We start from the raw sequence: 17,379 nt of genomic DNA on the forward strand, positions 1-17,379 counted from the left end.
AACATACATCTCCATTGGTCATACTGTAAATACAAATCTGCACAGACACACGTACATACACATATTGTAAGACAAATCTGCACAATCCTACCAAGGAGGGAATAAATCAACAGCAAAAAGTTCTCATGAAGGAAAAATTGTTACGGTAACAACAAATACACACACAAATGTGCTCTCACTCACATCACACCCTCCACAAATACCTGGAATAAAAAACTTGACATTAATACCTGTGTAAATTCAAGATAGAAATTAAAAAAAACAGCCATATGATGCAGTATGTTTATAGGAAAGTTGGATTAAGTGTCACCCACTTCACATCTGTAAAGCCAGGGATACAAGTCACCAGAGTTGTGGATATGTAGCCTGAGTTTGTCTTAAAATTACACATTAAAATGGTGACTTTTACATATTCAACTCAGCAGCACCACCATATCAAGCATTAAAGTAGGTTTGGAAAAAATATGAAATAGTAGATCAAAACAAAGGCCTTCTGTATCGTATTGTATGTAGAATTTAAAGACAAAACCATATCGTACCTGTGCGTTATGTATTGTGATGACATGTAAGTAAAATGCCAGTAAAATGTTAGGTAAAAGCAAGGAAATCCTAGAGACAGAGCAAGGCAAGAAAAGGGAGATTTGTTTATTGGAGTAGATAAGATGTTGCTTATTCAGAGATAAGAAATTGCTGTGAGGAATTAATTAAAAAGATGAATTCTCACATTAAAAGGGAAAATTAGAGGGAGGTGATGCTCTGACTGGAGTTATAAGGTTATTCTCCCAATAGCTGACAAGTAGAAGAGCTAAGATAACTCAAGGTCTTAGTGTCAATGGGTTAAACAACTCAGTAGGCTGACATAGAACCACAGCTTGAGAAAACAGAAATTTCAATCATTTCTGTTCTTTTCTGTCTATACGGTTTCCTTAATGACCAAAGCTAGAACAATGATTTTATTTCCAGCTTTGGTCAAACGAGCAATTCATTTTTGCAAAGTGATAGTGCTGTTATTGTCTTTTTCTTATTTGGTCCTAGATTGCAAATGTTAACGCCCCACAACCAAGTGCACCCCATCACAGCCACTGTCCAGTGACATATGATACAGTGTTGATATTTAGACAGATGGATGGTGCATTAGAGGGATGAAAACCTTCCAAATACACACAAACACATACAACACGCGCATACACACGTTCCATACAGCGGTTGCAGCCCCTCAGCGCTCCTCTGTCCTCACATGCTTGGTTTCCCCATCTAATTGCTGCCATTCGTCAGTGTGTGTGTGTGTGTGTGTGTGTGTGTGTGTGTGTGTGTGTGTGTGTGTGTGTGTGTGTGTGTGTGTGTGTGTGTCTGTAAGTGCTCCTGTACTTTGTGTTTTTGTGCTTCTTTCGTGATTCTGTCACAGTGCATTTACAAACAATTGTGGTGAAAAGAGAGAAAGTAACAGATAATCAGACAGACAGGTAAGAATGGCAAGAGAGGGAAAGACAGAAAGATGCAGAGACGTAGAAACACACACACACACACACGCGCGCGCACACACACACTCACAGAGCTGTCACAGTGCCATAGGGCATACTAAACCTGTCAGCATTTAAACCTGCTGGCTTGTACTCTGGTTTGCCAAGTGGAATTAGTCTCACATAATATGCCAGGCTCTTTATCAAAAACAACAAACACCTACTATAATTGTATTATATAAAGATATGATTTTAACACAATCATCTCTTCACCTGAGACGATAAAAGTCTGGTATTTGTGGTTTTGTTAGAGGTGTTTTAAACAATTCCTCCCCCACAGGGATGTGATTATGTGTATAGAAAAGCAGTGAAATATCAGGTAAGTAGCAATGGCTTGTGTGTCCAAAGAAACAAAAGAAAAGAAAAAAAACAATCATCAAATTCTTCATAATGTGTACAGTAGCCACTGAATAATTCTTCAGCGTGTAGAAAATCAGTGACAAAAACATACAGAGGCATCTAGACAACATGAATAAAAAAGTGCATAAAACAAGTTAATTGCAACTTAACTTGACTTATATCTGATATTGACATTTTCACATGTAAACAAATGAGACTGATTGCACACTTTTGGGCAATCATGAAAATATGAATGTGCTGATGAGTAAAGCTGTTTATGTTCTTTGTGTGTGTGTGTGTGTGTGTGTGTGTGTGTGTGTGTGTGTATTCAAAATTACGTTTCTATGACAGTGTGTCTGTGTGTGTTTAATAAGAAAGTCCACATTATTGTGTTTTTTTCTTTCACGCGTGCTTGTGTGTGTGTGTGTGTGTGTGTTTGTGTGTGTGTGTGTGTTCAATATGATAATTTGTCAGTTTATGTTGTGAGGGGGCTAAACAGATAAGCAATCCACAGCTCAATCCTTCATCCTGCTCTGATTATAAATCAGCTGGAGCTCTCAGAAGCAATCAGCAAGAGCAATCTGCAGCCAGCACAGACACCTTATCAATCAGAGGGGACCATCACACTGTCACACATACACACATGCACATAAACCAAAGAAATACACACTCACATATTTGTACGGTCCTGCACCCATACCCACATTCACACATCCATAGACACAGAGACAGGTATGGCGCAATTGTAATTCTACTTCCCCACCCTGCAGCCTCTTTCCTCCTTTTTAAAACTTCCTTCTCTTTTCTCTTTTTTTGTGTTGTGAAACAGGATCACAAAGTCGCAACAAGAGTTTCATCCAGCGAGCTGCCTGGCGGCCACGTAACAGTACGGAGCGAGACACATCACTCCTAATTACAGTCTGATATTAATAACAGAGAAAAATATTAATCTTGGAGGTAAACACTAAGCCGCTTAAAGGAAAATTGCAAATAAATCAGATTATCTTATAGGAATATCCTCCGAATGGGCCGAGGGGGTAATGAGAAACCTGGGCCCAACCCTTCTCTCTCTGTTTTCTCTCTCTCTCTCTGTCATTTCCCACTCCCCATTCTCCAGCGGGATTGAAAAAGGTGTGACTGTGTGTACGTGTCTGGATGTGTGTTTGTGAGCACATCTGTGTATTTATAAAACTGCAATGCAACCACCTCCTCCCCCTTTCCCCACCATCACCAGCGTCACCTTCCTCCTCTCTCCCTCACTCTCTCTCTCTCTCTCTCACTCTGCTGCTGTATTCATTTTTCACCTGCAATTTTATTTTTTCATCAGTCGGGGGGGCGCCGCCGAGCAGATTCAATTAGGTTCTGTGATTGGGCCGCTGGCATTCAGCGGGGTCATGGAAAGGTTAAAGAATTCAGTGGCACAAACATGATTATGGCTCTGTAGCATTTGATCAGAAGTAAGGTTTGTCACGGCAAAGTGGAGCCCCTCTGTTTCTTGCACTGGGACCACCAGTTTGGCCTGAGTGTGATGTGAGAGCTGTTCCACATGTTGGTTTAGTTGATTTGTCCATTGAATGGTAATTACATGCTGAACAGGCTGGATATACAGCAGGCATGGAGAGATACACAGAGATATGCACAAGTGCATGTGCGTGCACAGGTGTGGCATGCTGCTCCATCAGCAAGCATGAACACACACAAATATATGTGTTCACACACACACATACACACACACACACACACACACACACACACACACACACACAGACGTCCAGAGAGAAGCAGAGTAATAAAGCCCACCCTTGCAGTGAAATTAAAGCTAGTCAATGACACTGCGTGCTGAGTACACACTAAATCATTTTTATACCCAGATGAAACAGCCAACATAATACCAGCACGGCACATGTATCCAATATCACCTGGAGACTATGAAAAAGACAAAAAGAAAAAAAAACTAATCAAATATCATATTGGATGTGTCGGATTCATGTCAGAACAAGAGATTAATACTAAATATAGGAAATATGGTACAATAACAGTATGAGATCTTTTTACATTCAAAATGACCAGGCAGAGAGCACATTATGAGATATTGGATTGATAAACAAGCTGGGATGCTGTTGTTCGGTGAATATAATAGAACAATAACGTTGCTCCTGGGTTAGCAAAGATTGCATTATGATTTTAATGTGTTTTACAGACACAAGCCCTTCACTGAGAGGAAATTATGTCAATAAATAAGCAGCCTCCCATTTTAAAACAAAGGGAATGATAGTCAATGAAAAAACGTGCAAATATAGAATGGTGTTTGGTTACTATCAATATCTCACACAACATGGCCATGTTGGCACACACACACGCACACTGTGGTACATTGTGAGCTCAGAGACATAATGTTCTGCCTGAGATGGACATATTTGTATCTGAATATCATTGCTATATGCTTGTTTTTGTATAGGTTCATCTCTGAAAGTCAAATACTAAAAAACAGAACAGAACAATAGAGTAAAAGTTAAATGTTCTTAACATTTCAGCCAGATGATATCTTTCATAAAATCTAGACTCCACTGAGACAGGACCTTATATTTTCAGGGTTGCAGTGTTGGCCCGGATTCCTGTGTATCCACACACACATTTCGTTCCACTCACACTTAGATTTGCCCATGCATGAGTAGATTCATTTTCAATCATCTCATTTTGGGAGTGCCTGTCAATCATCTCCAGCCATCAGGGAGCTTTCCCATCTGCCACTATCTGGCACTTCAGGTGTGGTACATCAGCCACATGGACGCAACCAGTCAATAGAGCTGTTTGGTACTCCAGTCCCTTGCTGTGGCCTAATTGGCAGTGCAACACTCAAATATGTCCTACACTTCCCAATTCCTGTGAACCCCCAACCCCCAACTAAGCAATCCCCATTCCATACTCAAAATGGGTATTTACATGCCCCACACCGCAGAGAGCAAACAAGCTCATTTAAAAGTTCACATGCTAATGTGTGACATTTAATCCAAACTTTACACGGGGAAAAGGACACGCAACAATAGATTTTGATTCCTTTCTTGTCCGTGAATCTCATCATCTTTTGCCTTCCATATTTATGAGTTGAAAAGACGGGACACCTTAGAGGGGAGTGACGGGAAGGGACAGGGAGTTTACTATTTGAAAACTGTGCTGGTTAGTGATATTTGGATTTCAGAGTCTAATTCTTTGTTTATATAGTTGATATGCGCAAATTATTGCTTATTATTCTTTTTTGAAGTGACATGACAGCTTTCACTAGAGAGACACTAGATAGTTCGTCACATGTATTATGGTAATGTCTATGATATTATCAATTTATAATTAATCTTAAATGTCTGCAGGCTTCTCAGTTTTATCTGTCGACATTTCACCAGCTGAAATGACAACTGTCTGCAATATCAGCTGTAGCTAATTAATGTAGTTAATTCCATGAGTTGGCCAAACCACAAAATGAAACTATTAACAGTTGTCGGGTAAATGTACTCTTAAAGGCAGTGTCTGCACACTCAGCCAAAGACAATTTCCTAGAGATACACCATTCTGTATCATTTTGATATTTCAAAAGAGTGGAAAGAATGAAAAGGGGAAAAACCAAAAAGATTGTCAAATGGGTCGTGGTTGGGAATGGTGGTTGTTTGGTTCTGTGTGTGTGTGTGCATGAGTGCGTGTGTCCCCAACTGAATTTTTGGTTTCACCCACTGATACACAGACGCATGCATTGCATATTTAATCCCCATAAAGTTTTATGTTTAATCTAAAATGTATTTGTTGATGTTGTGTATCGGGGTAATTTTCTTTTTTAAATCTTCAATCCTGGGTTACCTCCATGATCACATGCAGAAGCTATTGCTGTTGTATATTTTTTTTATTTTGTTATTTATTTCCCACTCAGATAGGGGTGAAAGATAAGATCAGAATTTACTGATCCCCATGGGGAAATTGGGGCTTGTGATGCCAGATGAGGCCAGATGATGAATTTTCATTACATTTATATTTATACTATCAGGCTAAGGGGAACCCCCTAAAAAAACAAAAAACTGACACACATGAATGTGGTGATTTTTTTTTTCTCTTATTTCCTGTACCTCAGAGAGAAGAGTCTCCTCCTTCTGGTGAAACTCTGACAGCTTCATGTTCTGTCGCTCCACCTGCTTCCTGCTGACGTCCAACTAGAGAAGAACACAGTGAGATAATAATAATAATAATAATAATAATAATACACTAAATATTTAAAAACTAGCCTACTTAGAAGCACAATTATATTATGTACTCCAAACTATCCGCCAATACTGTATGTTTTTGGTTTTTGAGAAAGAATATGCTCTATAGCACAGTGGAGAACAAGTAGAGATCGAAGGTGACAAAAAAATAAGGGTTAAATGAGCAGAAAGAAAAAAGAACACAAATGGACATTGAGTGTGAATTTTTGAGTGCCAAAAAAAAGGTTTGTGATGTACAAAAGTCAGGTTCTTTCTCTCTCTCTCTCTCTCTCTCTCTCTCTCTCTCTGTCTTTCACACACACACACACACACACACACACACACACGCACACACACACACAGATCGACCAGGACAGGCCAGGGATGAGCACACCCCATCTGATCTGTGGCCCGTTCATTCATTAGACCCATGCTCTCCCCTATTGATTTCAGCTTAAGTAATGAGAAAGCTTATCCAAAAATCTTTAGCATTTGGGCTCCAACTTAAGGGAATCGATGGGGCCATTTCCCATTTTGAACAGCACATACGCAGGGGTTTTATGTACGGTGAACAGGACAAATCCCGATGCTGATAAATCAATAAGCTTTTTTGTCGATGGACAGGCATGCTTGCACACACACATACATACATACATGGACACACATGGCTGATAAATGGTATTTTTGAGGCAATTAAAGTGAGCTGTAAACATATGAAGGCCAATCAATTGGTCAGTGAGGTCTATTATCAAGGCTTTAACACTGATTTAGAAGGGGCTTTAAGAAGCCAGCGGCTTTAAGTGTGCCACAGTCACTTATGCAGATCGCAGCAGCTACAGACCTGCACAGATCAGTGCTGTACTGTGCTAAGCTGCTCACACAACAAGATAGTATACATGTCACCTCTAAAGACTGCAAACTCTGTCATACTGCAGGGAAAAAGAGGGGACTTTTGTCATTTTTGGCACTGCTGAGTGAAAATGGAATTTTAAAAAGAAGCATTTTTGTTTATTGGCGTGTGTTCAAAACTTATATTATTTTATACTATATTATATTTAGGCTGATATAGTTTATTTTTAGAATTAACCATAGTTTAGAATATTGTAGCAAAGCACTGATAAATTTAGATTTTGCTTCTTATCAAATCTTAAAAAACAAACAATGTTGTCAGACATGCCATCAGTATTAACTCCCACTTAGCCATAGGCATTGTTGAAGAGTTGTATCACATGTACTCTCCATAATTCTTTTTTTTTTTTTAAATGCACCTTGCATCTAGGTGAAACAAGGGGAAGGTAAGAGAGGGGGTTGTGTGCTGGACAATTCTATTTTAGCAGAGTAGACAAGCTTGTTAGGGGAAAAACGAATACATCAGTGCCGTCCACCCTCCAGGCTTCCCCCCCCATTGCTTCCACTTTGCTAAAGGTGAGACATGTGCGTTAGCAAAGCTAACCTACAGACAACATTTCCCTGAGGTAATTGGTTCCGCATTAATATTCATTTGATTTTGTATTCAGCAGCTATGACAAGGCTCTCTGCTTTGATGCTGTGTGCCTAGGTCCCCTAGTCCACCACACAATGTTATCCCCTTAACTGTGAGTTATATGTGCTACAGTGCTCCCATCCGGATCCAGTCCCCCAGGTGGTCAGTCATGCACACTCAGGCGTGGCGCCCACCCTCAGTGCTTGTTGTCGCCACCTCTATGGGCCGGCATGTAGCGGTACACAGTGGCCGAACTTTCTGCTATCAAGGTGCCTGCGTAAAGGACATTACACCCACCGCTCTGCAGCTGACTGAAAAACACAACTCTGCCTCTGCAGTTATTGTCAACGCCGGCACCAGCGACAACAAAAATCTACAGTCAGAGATTCTCAAAGAGGAGTTTGTGTGCCATTTGGATAATCTGCTGGACACCAGTAAGTAGTGTTCTATTTCCAGTCCGCTGCTCCCTCCATGTTTTGGTGATGTGAAGTTCAACCGCCTACATCAGCTTCATATTTGGTGCAAGGGCTGCTGTAGGAATAGGTGAGATATCCAATTCGTGGATAACTTTACTTCTTTCCTTAACAGACCAGACTTTTTAAATGGGATCGTCTCCACCCAAACCACTCAGGATCATGAGTGTTATCCATGCACATTGAACTGGCCCTATACTACTGCTTGGCCTGTACAGAAAGTCTGGATTGTGGTCACCCTGCCTCAAAATCAGATACCACTAATATCCCAGTTTTAATAACTAATAGATTTTCAACTGCACTTAGAAATACTAACCTAACCATGAGGACCTTTTTCCCTATTTCTCTAGTTGCTAAAATTGCTGTGCCTACTACTACTGATGTCGAGTTAGCTCTTTTAAATGTATGATCTCTTTCAAATAAGACAATTATTTCAAGTTATTTTATTTTATCTGAAAATCTAGACTTTTTGTTTCTTACTGAGACCTGGTCCAAACCAGGTGAGCACAGCTTGTTTTTTGAATTATGCCCCCAACCCAGCAATACCCTGTTTTTGCCTGACCTGTCAGAGTTTTTATCCTCAGTTGTTCTCTATCATGACCAAATTTTGATTACTAGTGACTTCAACATCCACATTGATGATATTTCTGATGGCTTTGCTACTGATTATTTAAACATTATGGAGTCTTTTAATTTCACTCAGCATGTGTCAGGCCCTACTCATAAATGTGGCCATAAATTGGACTTGATTTTTACTCTGGGTCTACTTTTCAGAGCTCATCACCTCCAACAAGCACAAGCCTAGGTTGTTTTTTAAGACCACTGATCATTTAGTCAGCCCTGGTTCTCCTGGTGTCCCTATTACTTCAAATTCAGACTGTGAAAGGTTTTTAACCTTTTTCATAGACAAGATTGAGGAGATTCGATCGAAGATTCACCCCCTCACTTCTGTGTCTGACTTATCTTGTCCAGCTGGATACTTTATGTGTTTTTAAGGAAATTTTTACCCAAGAATTAATTGAAACTATTTCACACATGACACCATCATCAAATCCACTGGACATAATACCTAACAAATTCTTATTAGAGATTCTAGATGGTGAAGCCCCTTGCCTGCTTTCCATTTCTTTTTTTCCAACACTTCTTTATCTTCTGGATGTGTTCCTGATTATTTTAAGTCTGCCAGTGTCTAGCCACTTCTCAAAAAACCTGGTTCTGAGCCCTCTGACCATACCAACTATAGACCAATTTCTAAGCTTCCCTTTCAATCAAAAATCTTAGAGAAAATTGTCTCAAATCAATCGTTGGAAGACTGCCCTTGTAACAGTTATCAATGATATCTTGAGGCTGAGAACATGGGTTGGTTTCTCCAGGACTGCCCTCCAGTTGTTCTCTTCATACTTTTTACAGAAAATTTGTTGTGTTTGTTGATGGCTTACAGGGCTCCATTCTAGGACCAATTTTATTTTATTTATATTTACTCCCTTTGGGCCACATTATCAATCAGTATGATATTTCATTTTATTGCTACGCAGATGATACTCAGCTGTACTTGTCCTGCAAACCATCTGAATCAGCTAAGTTATCTTCCCTGCATAATTGCCTAGCTGTGGTTAAGGATTGGATGGCAGAAAATCTTCTTCAGTTTAACTCCTCCAAACTCTTGGCACTGTAGCTCAGCATGTTGTACCCACTGCTAAGAACCTTGGAGTTATTTTAGATCAGAACCTTACTCTCAAGTCCCATGTTAAAAGGCTCGGTCATGTTTCTTCCACTTAAGAAATATCTCTAGAATTAAATCTTTTATTACTTTTAATGATCTTCAGAGTTTTTCATGCTTTTATCGCTTCTCGTCTGGATTACTGTAATGCTGTGTTTACATGCCTTGGCCAAAACATGATTGTACAGCTTCAGAGTGTCCAAAACGCAGCCACCAGACTTTTAACCAAATCACAAAAGCATGATTATATCTCCTCTATTTTAGCTTCCCGTCACTCGCTGCCTATCCATTTTAGAATTGATTTTAAAATTTTAGTCTTGACTTTTAAGGCCCTGTATGGTATGGCACCGAGATACCTGGCTGAGCTTCTAAATCGTTACTCACCCTCATAAGGCCCTGTTAGCTATTCCCAGGTCAAGGCTGAAGACCAAGGGTGACAGAGCTTTTGCTGTTAGGGCTCCAACCCTTTGAATAGCTTGCCTGAGGAACTTAGACTAGAAAATAAACTGCCTTCTTTTAAATTGTCTCTCAACACTTGCTTTTACCGTATGGCTTTTTCTTAATTATGTTATCTGTTATTTACTTTATCTGTTACTTTTATGTGTTACTTTTATCCATTATTTTATCTTTACTATTAACTGTTTTATTTGTTATTTTATTTGTTGACTGTGATTTTGTATTTGATTGTTTTCTTGCTTTCTTTTATTTGTCTTTGTTTGTGAATCACTTTGTAACGGTAGTTTTGAAAGGTGCTATATATATAAAGTTATTATTATTATTATTATTATCATCATTATTATTATTATATAAAGCTCAACTAAAACCCTTATCCCCTCTTAGTGCATTACTTTTGTCTCTGGTTTCTCTCATTTTGACTTGTTCAATGTGCCCTGTTTCTCTTTCATCCCACTGTTTCCGTCTGGTTGATCTGGTGTGTGTGCATGTGTGTTGCTGAGGCATGACATTTCAACTGTGCGTCCAATCAAATTGGCAGAGAGGCAGCGAGGAACGTTGGGGAGTGATGAGGGTTGCGGGGGTGTTCTGAGGGTTGCCGACAAACCGTTACCATGGTGAACCACTTCTGTCAAAACTGCCAAGGTCACAAATGCTGACCTGCAGTGTTGTGGGGCTTCTGAATAGCGTACTGTATGGACATGAAGATTTCTTTCCTCCTCTCTTTCATTACTTTTTCCTTTTTTCTTTTCACACACTTTCCATGTTGCTGTCTGATTCTCACTTTTCTCCTCTCTTTTCCTTTTGTTCTTCCTCTAATCATCTTTGTTTATCTCTCTCTTTTTGTTTTTCTTTCCCTCTATGTATAACTGTGTTTCCTTCATTTGGCCTTTCTCTCTTTCTTTCATATTTAAGATTGACTAATTGCACCATTATGAGACCTGTGGTGTTGCTGAATCCATTATGTATGGCCTGTGCTGGCAGTGGGTCTGAACACTGCCTGTTTTGAGTCATTATAATTCAGTTTGTTAACACACAGCCATTGTGCTAGTGTGGGGTTAGGGGAGATGGTATGATAAAATATTGAGGGCGAGCAAGGCAGCTGCAGATGCTAGCTGTCATGTGTGAGCGAATGAATGTTATGACAAGCATGTTTAAACATTCATGCGGGGAGGAGAGTTTAGGAGGGCTTTTCATTAACACCAATATGTCTTCGTCTCCCTGGTGCAGACACTGCTGGTGGAAGCATGACAACAACAGGGAGGAGAGGAATTAACATCTCGAGAGGAAACTGTCACAGACACACACATGCAGAGAAGTAGAAACACTCAATCCTGTGCATGAGCACACACAAATTTTATACTGGCTGTGTACACTCCACTACCTTACATCTAACATGAAAGGTGCTAAGTCAAATTGACACTTTAGTTTCAAACTCTAACAGACAGAAAAACAACTTTCTTTTGTTTACTAGAACCACTATCTAAAAGTGTAACATCATGTTCAGAAATGATCAAATAGCTCACAGTAGAACTGAGCACTACATTCAAATAGGAAGAAATAGGAGCGCAATGGGTTCTGACATCAACCACAACAATGACATAATAGATGATTTTTCAAAGGAAAAATAAGGCTGTGGGAGGTTTCTAGGCCAAACTTACATCACCCACCACACTGTTAGATTGTCAGGGGATTTGACCTGTTCACAACAGTGCAATCTCTTGACAGTTCTGGGGACTAGAGAGAAGAAAAGCTATTTGTGGTATTTCTTGGGAGCAGAGCAATGGCCAATCTGTTTACATAACCTTGACAAAGCTAGACGAAGAAACACTTTAACAGGTAGAGGCTGAAATAATGGCGCTATGGAAAATGGGTGAACTCTGTGTGCATGAAAAAAATGTTCACAATCTTCTCTTAGCAAAGTCCAATCAACATATCTGAGGTATGTGTATCTGTATCTTGTGTTTAAAAGCACCAGGCATGCACAGTACAGTGGTGTAGCAACAGAGTTAAACATCATCATTTTATGATTGTGGCATGTTATTATGGAGGAGGTATACACATTTTAGCTCACTAAAACGCCATCAAATAGAGTGCAAAATCAATACCTATGCTGATGAGCTCATGAAGTCAAATCAAGGCAAAGGAGGAAAAAGGAGCATCAAGTATTCTCACCATAAGTGGCTGTGACTTGCAAGATGTGTTTGCATAACATGAGCTTTAGTTAATGTCATAAATGGCTTTAAATGCTGCAAGGTGCATTAAAAATATGCACAGTCATCTGTTTTAACTACACCTTGATGCAAACATTTTGAATTAATCTAGTTTTCACTGGTCAAGCAATTCCATTTTGATATTCAAATTTGGTGCGTATGTGTGTGTGTGCGTGCCAGTGCATGTTTGCGCAAGACTGATCTAATCAGTCTTAAATCAGTTAATAAGCCAAGGACACAGAGGAGATGACTCAGCTGATGTGAGCACGGGCTAATATTAGCATCTCACCCCTATTCTGTACTGCGCGGAGTAGCATCCTATGTTTGGGCTTCCCATTACAGAAGTGCAGGCCTTCGATGTTAAGCCCCACAGTTTAGTTCACCACACTGAATTCTATTAGCACATTAGCAAAGGTGTCATGACCTAATGCTAATGTTGGGTGAAGCATTTTATACCTAACTTGTTTTTTTGAATACCTTAAGTGAATTTTGATGGTAGCCCTTAAATTGTTCTAGAGAGAAAACCAAGGGTAATCCAAACAAAGGAAAAACATTCAGATTGACATTTGGACAGATTGACAGACAGAAATGTAGCATGTAGCTGACAGATGGTCGCATGCCTCAAAAACATCTTAGTTGCCACTTTTAAGGATGAGCCTCACACACAATGTAAGTTTAATTCTCATGGCAAATCATTCTGATGCAGTTGTTTTAATTGAAGCTATCCCACTGTGATGCATATAAAGACCAAACCAGAGGAGCAGATGAGTAACCCTCTGTCGAAACTAATCTACAAACTCAAAATGATAAACTGCATGACTAAACATTGAGAACACAGGCACATGCCACAGAGAAACACACACGTACATAAATACTCAGCACATACAAACATACACTGAAGTTCACACACATATATTTAAACTGACTATTAATTAAAAGCCAGAGTACGCAGCTGACTTGGGGTGGGCGGTTTGCGACACCACATAACTAGGAGACTTCCTGTAAGACATAAATCTGTTGTGTTCTCGCTCTCTCTCTCTCTTTCTCTCTCGCGTAGACACAACAAAGACAGTCTTGTCCTGTGTCTCCCTCCCTTCTCTCTCCTCACCATTCATTAGAGGCACAAGAAGCTGTGGTCAGGTTCAAAGACAATCTACATTCTCTCTCTTTCAGTCACTCATTCATTCCCTCTGTCTTTTTCTTTCTGGTTTGCTCTCGCTTTTACTCATTTTCTCCCACTCCCCCTCCCCCTCTCCCTCTGTCCCTCTCCAAGTCTCTCTCTCTTCTCTAAACACTGTCTCTTCCACATGGCCCGGATAATGAGTGGTGAAGCTAAACGAGAGGAAACACGGCTCACTATTAGGAGGGGAACACTGACTGAAGGTTTTAAATAAACGGAGAGAACTTGAGGCCAAATTGTATTTCCAAGGACATAAACTAATGGAACAGGCAGACATTCTCTGAACAAATACACACTCTCAAACACACTCTGTTTAAACTACCATAATAGTTGTAAAAATATACATGTCCATGTGGATCTAACGAGAGAAGGACTGGCAGTGGGCAGACAGAAATACGTGTAAATGCATATATCCTCATATATGCATGTACAGATACACAAATACTGTTTACATGAACTCAGTACCACTTATTTCCTTTGGTGTGGAAAGCCTATTACGTTGCATTCAAAGGTAGAACAATAAGGACATGAAAAAAACATAAATGCTTCTCTATGTCATTGAAAACTAATTAGGCAAATGTGTTTTCTTAAGTGTCTCTGATATGCTCTCAGGCATAGAAATCCACACCCACATATAAACACACAGAAAAGCCCCCCTGCCTCTCTCTATGGGGTTAATTGGGTTATCTAGGCTGATTAGCATAACTAATTAGGATCCTTGTTAACGGATAAGTATTATTTATTCAATTTGCGCTCTGTGTGTGCATGTATGATGCTGTGCAAGTGTATAGATCCCCTTCATCACTGGCACAAGTTCAAATGAAAATGAAGCAAAGCTAAGTAGGCATGAAGTGAGACCTGTGGGTGTCTGTGTGCGTGTGTGTTCACTTCATCATTTATCTGTTCTACACACACAGATGCTCACCATCAGGTGCCAGACACCCCACCCACCCTCCCACCAACACGGAAAAACACACACACTCACCAAGCTTGCTATGCTGTAGCTCTTAAATCCCTCATCATTATCATTAGGCCTCTTTTAGCATAATTAGCATTGTTAACCAAATGAGCTGAGTTGAGCCAGACCGTGCCAGTCACAGCGGTAGACATATGTCACCCTTCCGGCACCTTTCCAGGCTGTTGAAGAGGCTACTTGTCCCCCATCAGGTGGGTTTATGGCACATTTGCATGTTTTCACTGATTGCTGAAGGATAATAAGGCAGCTGATGTTCGCAGCGCATTATGATGCAATGTGTGAAAAAATGTCCAAGGGGGTGATTTCTTTTTTTGAAGGCAAACAACTTGTAAAGTGACAAAGCTCTCGCAGTTATATCAGTTAATGCAACAATACCGAGCTCATTTCACCAATTTATTCATTCATGTTTGCAAATGCAGATGTTGCCTTTTGTTTGTGATGCTTAACATGCGCTTCAAGCCGACAGTAAACACGAAAAAAGCAAATCAACAACACTCTTTTAGTCTTCAGCTCACAAGTGAAAACTCACAAACACACTCCAACACTCACAAATAACCAGAGAGGGAAAATGAAAGAGAGAGAAAGAGAGAGGGAGCGCTACATTTACTGAAATTAAACATTTTCTCATCAGCCTGAGGGTGCAGCAGGCCCACTAATGTATTATTCATCCCCACTTCACAAAGGAACATTAATCAATTATGAAGATATGAGGATCTTAAAGTATAGAGGAGAGACGAAGAGCGGCCCGTTCGTATTAATATGCGGCCGCAATCGTGCGCCCCCACCCCCCACCCCCTTGCTCCTCAAATCAATATTTTGCAGATTAATTTGGAGCGGTTGTGGCGAGATGGCAGGATGGAAGGAAGGAGGGGGTGTGGGGGTGGAGGAGAGAACAGAGTGTCTGAGGTCTGAATTAAGGTGAAGTGTTTTGTTGTTGCTTTTTTTTTTTTTTTACCACTGTGTAAGTGCGTGAACATGCATGTGCGTAAATATCAATTGAGGAAATTTCATCATAAAAATGAAAGTCAACATGCTGGTTTGAGGACAAAAAAGGTACGAACACACAAGAAATGTTCCAGAGGAGAAATTGTAAACATTTAAAAAGTATACATTATCGAAAGATTGTAAATTGATAGGAATGGGTGTATTACTGTGTGTGATATTTAGACTTGGTGTTTGAGCGCAGTACATGCTGTGTGTCTTTGCAGGTGTGGCCTTTTCCCTTGATTTTACAAATCTTTGATTTTTGGCTTTCATAAGCTAAAATGATCTATTGCTCCTTCAGTTTATGTTGGAGTTACTTATCCTTACTTACAACAAAAGCATCATTTAATACATGAAGTTAACTAGTTAAGTTCGGTTCGGGAGCAGGGCCACGCCTCAACCACACCTCTAATCAACTGTCAAGCCTACTAATCCATTCGTTGGTTAACCCACCCTGCCCTGTTTGTCTCAGATTTATCAACCCACCCTCCTTTTCCCTTTCCTTCTTCCATTCACCTTCCTACCCCATCCCTCCCTCTGTTCATCCCCACCTACATCCCTTCATCCTCTCTTCCCTCCTCCCCTCTCCTATTCAATCCGGTCCATACCTCTCCCACGTTTCATTCTGGGTACCGTCTGGGGCCTGTAATCAGCTCTGATGGAAATACGCCTGAGACGGAACCCCCACACTGAGTCTCCCTCCGGCTGGTCTACAGTACGACCTCCCAGACCAGCCTGACAGATGACAACCTACTTGCACCTTCACCCCTCCCCTTTACATCCATTCATCTGTCCTCAACATCCAATACCTCCTGGATTTCCATTAAACCTTTAAATGACATATTGTTGTGGCATGGTTCTTGCTATTGAAAAGACAATTAAAATGAAGGAGCACAATAGATCTATTTACTATATTAATATACTCACCTCAGAATTCAAAACAGCTACCTTCTCAGCCCACTTTTTAATAGCTTGAGTGTGGGCCTTTCTCTCTTCCTCTAAGTGTCTCTTTGACTCCTCATCCATCCTCTTCTCATCCTCTCTCTTCTGTTGCTCCTGCCTTTTCCTGTCTTCTGCTTTCTGAAGCTCCTTTTCATACTTCAGTCTTTGTTCGTCTTCTCTTCGCATCCACTCCTCCTCTTTTCTCCTCACCTCCTCTTGCAGCTCTCTTACTCTCACATTCAGCTTGGAGAGCTTAAGTCAGACAGAAAAAAAAAGAAGGAATATACAGGCAATCACATCTCTGCACTCTGTGAAACAAATGAGGTGCTAGTCACTTAATCTAAAACTAATCTGAATCATCAAGATGCTCATTGCAATGTAGCATCCTGTAAGACAGCTAAGGTGAAAGGACATAAAGGAAAAGATGTTTGAAGTGACTGACTGACAGCAAGTGAGTGCATCTATGTTCAAATCACCAGTTATTTTGCATGAACACTACATGTGCAAACAGGAGTGCTAACACGCGCGTGTGAGTTTCTGCACACCTGAGCATGTGTGTCGACACCTTCGTGTTGCAGCAGCTGAATGTTAGCTTGCAGTTTGGTGATGCAGATGTCTTTCTCAGCAATCTCCTTCATGTTGTCTTTCTGGATCCGCTGCAGACAAGACAGCTCACTTTTCAGGTGCACTAGCCTCTCACTACCTTCCGGCACCTGCATTGCAGTCTGGGCCAAAGAGGAGTTCAAATGTCAAAGATTTAATTAAAAGATGAGGGTTATTTTCTTCATACAGTGTTTTAAAAATGCTGTTGATTAATTTTTACACATAGCCATTAAATCATTTTAGGATATGTGAAAACATTGGCAGCACTTC

The 17,379-nt window shown here is 40.3% G+C and overlaps 1 protein-coding gene across 3 annotated transcripts in view; it reads right to left on the reverse strand.

Moving 5' to 3' along the window:
- LOC137173222 (restin homolog) overlaps positions 1–17,379 on the reverse strand; it is a 97,225-nt gene that overhangs the window by 57,604 nt on the left and 22,242 nt on the right. For 2 of the 3 annotated variants that reach the window (XM_067577953.1, XM_067577951.1), the window contains exons 5-7: positions 17,052–17,231; positions 16,492–16,758; positions 5,969–6,052 (exon numbers count right to left, since the gene is read on the reverse strand). In XM_067577953.1, the coding sequence (XP_067434054.1) occupies positions 5,969–6,052; positions 16,492–16,758; positions 17,052–17,231 (531 nt within the window). The remainder of the gene's footprint in view (positions 1–5,968; positions 6,053–16,491; positions 16,759–17,051; positions 17,232–17,379) is intronic. The other variant, XM_067577952.1, reaches the window with a different exon arrangement.

This window comes from Thunnus thynnus, chromosome 21 (assembly GCF_963924715.1).
Source record: "Thunnus thynnus chromosome 21, fThuThy2.1, whole genome shotgun sequence".
NCBI lineage: Eukaryota > Metazoa > Chordata > Actinopteri > Scombriformes > Scombridae > Thunnus > Thunnus thynnus.